General features: G+C 37.9%; 1 protein-coding gene across 1 annotated transcript in view; it reads right to left on the bottom strand.

Moving 5' to 3' along the window:
• Positions 1 to 319: 319 nt before the first annotated feature.
• Positions 320 to 7619, bottom strand: part of ntf3 (neurotrophin 3) — a 35411-nt gene continuing 28111 nt past the window's right edge. The window contains exon 2 of the mRNA XM_048553689.2: positions 320 to 7009. Coding sequence (XP_048409646.1) covers positions 6215 to 7009 — 795 coding nt within the window. The 3' untranslated portion in view covers positions 320 to 6214. The remainder of the gene's footprint in view (positions 7010 to 7619) is intronic.

Raw genomic sequence — 7619 nt, 5'->3', positions numbered from 1 at the left:
AGTATTTGGTGTAGGATTTTATAACAAGACATTAAAAGTTGTACTGCGTATATTTCTGTTATGTTCTTCTAGGTATCTTGAAATTAATTTACTCCTGTCTGATTTTCATTTAGGCAATATCCTTCAAATCTACTGCATCCAAAAGGAGCCAAAAGATTTTCAGGTGCAAAAATATATCCAATTTAAATTAGACCACATGAAATATAGTCTGAATGGGAACATTATATGAACAGTCTGCCATCCATAGAGTTTCTTGACACTATTCACACGGGGCCACTTAGAATTTTTTATTTCCGTATGGTAGATATAAATAGTGCAGTTACTTGGAGTAGACCAATAGACAGTACACCAATACCAGGATGCTATTTGTTTTCAAAGTTACACGAGGTACTGACATTTGGCTTTTTGTACAGCAATTGGGCTAAAGGTGCATATTTTCCATAAACATCACAACCAAGTCTTAATTTCTTAAATAGAAGAACATTGATTATAAACAAGATGTGCCATTACTTCACTTGTTTTTTTTAAGCAGAGGTCTTGGTACCTATGTTTCGTACTCCACAATGCTTCATCATGAATGCCAAGCTTCTTTCAGGCTCACATTACAAGTGATACTTTATTACATGTTACAAATCAGGAAAACAACTGCAAGCAGGCAATACATACAAAATAGAGAACATACAACTTCTGTACTAAAATAAAGGCTTTCAGTTTCTCCAGACACTGAAAAAATAAATTACAATTTTAATAAAAGCTATTTACATACTTCTTTATTATTTTGCACTTAAACAATTTGAATTTTTTCAGCGGGATTACTGTATCGGGATTAAACTAAATTTCTACACAGCAGACCACATTCTTTGACCAATTTACTCATTAAGAGAATACCAATCATGATTTTTGGAAAAAAGTAAAAGTTAACACATTAATTCATTGTCAATAAAATGATGTGTTTGTTTGTATATTGTGGAATGTTACAGAACAGTGTAAAAAGAAACTTTCCAAAGAAGTGTTCTGAGCCATGCTCCATTTTAAATTTTATTATGTTCGATAAAGAGAATCTAAAGTCATTTCAAAAGTGACCAGCAAGTTTTGGATTTAAACAGTTATTCATTTTGCTTTAATATTAATTCTGCAATGGTTAATGGACCAAAATGCAACACAAATAAGCAGTTTTTAAGAAAAAGGTCTTGGTTTACTAATTGATTAAATAAATTAAAGTTCCAAAGATTTTTCCTTAAATGTACAGGTGCGGCTACATGTGCAAAGAATGTAACAGAAGTATTTGTCGTTTTTGGCAATTCCTCGACAATAGTGTAGCAAGGCTGAATTTTGTACTCATTTGGGGCATTAAATGGGTGACATCACATTGCCAGTCTCGTTGAGGTAAAATTCAATAATTATCCTTCTCATTGTATTCAACCTACATTTTGTCCTATGATAATGTACAATTGCTCTGTGGTTATGGTTGCATGAATTATTAAAGGCTATTATATACTAGTGAGGGAGCACCCCAGTAAAATTACAGCTTTTTGTCATAAGGTTACATTACAATCATGGTCAAGTATTCTAGTAAAAAATATACCCTTGCAAATAACACAGATTTGAATGGTAAAGTAGCTGACTGGACTGCAAATGATTGTCAATGGAAAAGGAAATTATTTATAAACTCACACTGGAATACCTGAAGAGCAGAGCTCTTCTGTCAACAAAAAATACTTGGTATTATAAAGAAAAAAATGAATTTGAATTCAGATTAGATTCATAAATCCCTTAGCTTCTGCTATATCAATGATACCTGAATCACATGGAACTCACTTCATCACATCTCTTGATCTCCATGTACAATGGTTTACATTTAGCTCACAAGGGAATCAAGTACAGTAAAATTTAAGCAATACATGTGCTTATTAAGAGAATGCTATTGAAAAACGTGCACATCATATGATCATTTAATGGCTTTTTCCATGATCTTATTGTTGCCAACTAAATTTCTTCATTTGATTGAAATATCCTTTAGTTTATGAAAATCAGCTTTGTGGCAATTTACAAATCTGAAAAACTGAAGAATGTTGTCCAAGTTGATAAATTAAACAGGAATTGAATTTTGTACAGCTAAGTGATTTGCAAGTTCCTGGTAATAGGAATGGAAAAGCCCCTCGAGGTTCTGAACAACTTGTCCATTGCCCAAAGCTAGAGAAATGCTGCACTCTAGTGGTCCTGTCTGTGTTTGATGATCAAATGCACCAAAATCATTAGTCCGTAGTAATTAACAGTGGTTATATCAAAACTATCACCTCAACCAGTTCTTTCACTGGTGTCAAATGCCTTCTAATCAGTGTATTTTTAACACATTCCCTGATCTTTCAAACTATGTCCCAATGATAAATAATGTGTTCTCTCCTCTGTGCAAAATCTGTTATGAAGTGGATTGAAGGGGTATTGAAGAATGATCTGGTGATAGATTCAAGGAAACTTCTCAGCTACACAGGGGAATGCCTGTCTCTGCTCAGCAGCTCTTTACAAAGATGTGTTTGAGATTAAGAGCATGGTGTTAAAAGATGTGAACCTATGGCACCTAGTTCTACATGCTGGTACTAAGTCATGCTGCCTTACTGTATTGTCAGCCATTTCTGTAGTGTATAAATCTGCCTTAAAGAAATATTCCTTTTCCAAACTCTATACTAAAGCAATTGTATCCATGTAGAAGCTGATTCTATTAAACAGGGCTATAAACCCATTAATGACCAATGGCCATAGGCTTGTGACATCTGCAGGAAATTTTCTTCCGAAGTTTAGGTACAACTAAATGTTTTTACTTCTGCCTTTGTTGATGTAAAATAGTTATGAGAGTGAAATCTCATACTCATCTGAAATGCTGGAAGAATGGTCAGGCTCATAATTTAACAGGAAATATGGGGTTAGTGGTCAGGAAGGAAGTAAATAAAACAGTGAATCAGATCTTGCATTTGGACCCTCACAACATGGTGAACTCAAGAGACTGAGTAACTGTGCTTTTATAGTTTACTGTGGTACACTTAAACTTCCCCATTTTTATATCTGCAAAATCTATTCACCTTATAGAAAAATCATTTTACATGAAACACTCAGGTTATTACTCATGGAAGAAGTTAAGAATTACAACCACCTTGAAATCACTGTAAGTCTTGCCTGTGTCTGTTGTGTAGTCACATTACAAGAGTTACATTTAGCAACACTCTCTCCCAGTGCATTGAAATTTCAACCCAGATGATGTGTTCAAGTTTCTGGATTGGAACTTCAACTCCTGATCTTGGGGACATGAAGGTGAGAGGGCAACCACAGATCCAAATTTGACATATTTCCTCTGACCTTGACCCAGGACTGGTACCAATGTCTATAGTAGGGGGAAACTGGAACTTGGGAAAGAACAGAAAACACAGACGAATGCTTTATTCAAAAGTAAAGACTACAGATGCTGGATAGCTGTAGTAAAAACAGTAATGATGGAAACACGCAGTAAGTCGGGCAGAGTATGCTGCCAAATCACTGAGTATTTCCAAAATTTTCTGTTTTTACTTAAGGATGGTTCACTCTGATTTAGAAGAGACATATTGAATGTATTAAAAAAATTGGCTGCAACAATTATTCAAAAATTGTCATCTACACTATTTGATGTGATATTAGTAGTCATTTCCGAAAGGAACTCAGCAATTCTGTCTATCCCCTGATATCTCTGAAAACCAATAGCCAAGTTTTTCATGGATTTGTTCCATCCATACTGAAGAACAAGTAACTTGAAACAATGCCTCAGCCTATTCTAGAATCTTCCTGATCTCAGTTACTAAATTCTTCAGTGGGGAATCGACCTAAGAAACAAGCCAACAAACAGTGAGCTGTGTCAAGTTATATATAGTTTGGTCATCTTTTATACTGACTCTGCTTAAGGGCGATGTTTGAAGTTTAAGATTGAGCGCTGAGTTGAGACATAATTCAACATATATCCACAGCAATGTTTGATTCCTCCACTTTGCTCGAACATGCAAACAAGGAACAAGAGTAGACCAGTGGGCCCTATCAGCCTGCTCCATCATTCAACAAGATTGTGGCTTAATTGATTTTTACCTCAATTCTACATTCCTGCATATCCTTAATAATCTTTCATCTCCTAGATAATCAAGAATTTATCTACCTCTCCCTTAAACAAATTTAAAGATTCTACATCCATTGCCTTTTGAGGGAGGGGATTCCAAAGACTCGGAACCCTCAGAATTTCTTTTTGCCCTCATTTCTCTTTAATGTCTTATTATTAAATTATGACCCCTAGTTCTAGATTCTCCCACAAGTAAACATCCTTTCAACTACCTCCTGGTCAGGATCTGTCAGGATCTTGTATGTTTCAATTAAATCAGCTCTGAATCTTCTAAACTCTTAGCCTGTCTAGCCTTTCCTCATATGGCAATCTACTCATTCCAGTTATTAGTTTAGTGATAATGTGTGTTGATGAAGAGTACAGTTTAACCACACAAGCTGAACTAATAGATACACTCTTCACATTTTCAGTGTGGTGTTTTCAGTGCTTCACCAGGCAAAGCTGGCACTGCATAATCATCCATTAAGGAACCATTCTATTGCATGCACGTAGAATTCTTTTATTTGTAAAGGTAGGCATTCACTGGCATCTGGCGTTTGTGCTTGACCGAGAGATCCTAGGATCAAAGTTAAGTCATCGTATTGTCTTAAACAAAATCCATTTTACTTTCAGCAGCCACAGTCAGTCTGCTCTAATGTGAGGGGAGAATACATGTGCCTCCTATGGTAGGTTTTGATTGCATTTTTCTGCGGGAGGAATTTGAGAAGGTAACATTTCCCACAAAAATCTCCAGGCCATAATTATTATTTAAAGAACAGTTAACAAAGTGTACAGATGGATGAACACAGCAGGCCAAGCAGCATCAGAGGAGCAGGAAGACTGACATTTCGGGTCTAAATGATTTTCTGAAGAAGGGTCTAGGCTGGAAAACGTCAGCCTTTCAGCTCTACACCTTGTTATCTCAGATTCTCCAGCATCTGCAGTTCCTACTATCTCTTAAAGGAGTTAATTTTTTTTAGAGATCTTGTAGTAAGAGACTGTAACACTGGATGCTTGGCAGAAGTTCAAATTACATGGAATGTAAACCTGATTATGATAGTTCAGACATGAGTGGGAAAGAGAAATCACCATTTTGGTGTTATAAGTCAGCTAACATTCTGACACATAATAGGAAATTTTTACTTTGTTCCACAACCAAGAGCTTCATTGGACAATTCATTGGCAAGTATTGAACTTTTTTGCAAAAGGAAAAGTATTCAAATGCATAGCACCACAGAGAAGTTTCTTTTCCCCATTCTAGCATAATTAATGGGGGCACTCACAGGCTGGCTAAATTTGTTGTACAGTAAAATAAAGGGAATTGACAAAAGAAGAAAATGGAATTCAGTTCTCTCCAGATATAATTCTGGCTAATGGAGTCTTCCAGTTTGAAGAGGATTTATTAGAACAAGGGTCTAATTTAGTGAATACAGCAAACATTAAAAAAATGAACTCGGTTGCTGTGCAGAGTAATTTTAAAATAGTACCGGTAGGAGGGAACGAGAGAGAGAAAGAGAAATCTCTCACAGCAGTCTTTTCTCCAATGCTGCAAAGATCTTATTTCCAGAAAGAGCAGCTCTTGGGGAATGAGTGAAACATATGGAAGAGCTTTATCTGCACAGATGGTGTTGCCAGCATTCCCTCTGATCTAGCTTCCTTCTCTCAGTCTCACAGCAAATGTCATTCACCGTGCTGTTAAGGATAGACGTGCACTTTCAAGACTGGCAGCCGTGGCTTGTGGTTGGGTTTTACATGTGCCTTCCCAAATCCCATTTATAAATCACTGACAACAATACTGACTTCAACAAGTAGCTGCGAGGAAATAATCATGGGAGGTAAACCCTTGGACCAGTTACTAATGCACAACAACACTGGTCCGACGACTTTTAATGATGCTGGAAGCAAGGCACAACTTTGCTATCTTGTTTTGGCGAGTTGTAAGAAGCATTTTTTTTGTCTGATGAGTTGACCTTTTTGTTAATAAATAAAAATCGTGAACTATACTATAATATAAACATTCATATGCTACATGCAAAGTCACATAATTTAAAGTAATAATTTATATATTCACATAGAAAGAGGAGAAGGGGATGGGGCGAGGAATCACGATTTGCCTAGTTTTCTGGATAATGCACAGAGGCAGGAGGTGTCTATCCTAATCCACCTCCAGCCTACATATTTATTGTTCTCAGTGCTCAGTGCCCTAACGTAGGTCTGGCTGGTTTTACATTGCGAATTCCAATGTTTGTCATCAATGCCCCTGCAGCCATTCTTGACCGGTTTCGCTTCTCTGCACCGCGTCTCGTAAAAATATTGTTTGATGGCAGAGTTGCCGGTTTTAATCTCTCCTAGGACGGTCACCTGCTTCCCTCGGATGTCGATCGCCGCTGTTTTGTCCGTCACCCAGCGGCTCTCACTATCACACACAGAGTATTCGCCGCGATGCCCCCTGCGGTCTGCATATCGCTTCCGCCTTGCTGTTCTGTTGTCCATCTCCAAACTCTCTGCAAAATCCTCAATTAAGTACAAAGGGGGCGGCTGCAAAGGTGGCCGATCGCTCAGCAGCACTCTGGGTGAATGGTAGCGCTTCTTCTGCCTTAGTAACTCAGCATTAACCGAGACGATCGGCTGGAAGTCAGATATCGTATTCCCCACTGAGTCCGTATCGCTCTGGGTGTCACCCTTCTCTTTGGTGCCCTGATACTTCTCCTTCAGTTCCTCACTCTGCTTGGAGAGTCGGCCTTTCAGGATGTCCGCCTGGAGGATTTTGATGATGAGTGAGTTCACAGAGTCCTCGGACGAACCTCTCTTGTCCATGGTTGCAGCCTGGATGCCACTGAGATAAGTGAGAAGCATGCCGTAAAAGAGGACAGACATTACTTTGTTCACCTGTAAAATCTGAGGGGAGAAAAGGCAGTCTTAGTTAAGGTTCATCCAGAGAAATAGTGCAGGTCACCAAGCCTTACAACACAATTAAAGCAGAAATCACAACCAGGCCATCACATCAAACATCAGTCCTCCCCCAGTCACACCATGCATTTTTTTACGTTATTCTCACAATTAGAGTCATGTTGTAAACCCAATTGTTCAGATCCCCTCTCTGCCGCACGGTGTGCACAGTATTGTATCGACGGTTGCTTGTGCAACCTGGCATTGAAGCATTATTTGCATTTCATCAATTTCATCGTAGTTGAACACAAAAATAGGGGATCCTACTGTGGAAGCAAACTCATGATCCACATGACATTATCATTTAATATAAGCTACATAAAAATCAACATCTTTCCATCTCTCAGTCTGATTATTTGCGTAACTTGAGCTATAAATGGCATTTTACCAAGCGCATAAATTATAAATTGTTCCCCAATCCAGGCACTGCTGTTAAACCATGGAAATAAATTGCAGCTTGTTGACCTTCAGATAACCGTTTCAAGGTTAGGGGGTTATGTTGCTGTCAGTAATTCTCCGAGTTGTGTTCTCTTCACGTCTAACTTTCCAATGATTCACA

The sequence above is a fragment of the Stegostoma tigrinum genome, chromosome 25 (assembly GCF_030684315.1).
Source record: "Stegostoma tigrinum isolate sSteTig4 chromosome 25, sSteTig4.hap1, whole genome shotgun sequence".
Classification (NCBI taxonomy): Eukaryota; Metazoa; Chordata; class Chondrichthyes; order Orectolobiformes; family Stegostomatidae; genus Stegostoma; species Stegostoma tigrinum.
Note: the sequence above shows the minus strand (reverse complement) of the source record. Positions and strands in the feature narration are given on the sequence as shown.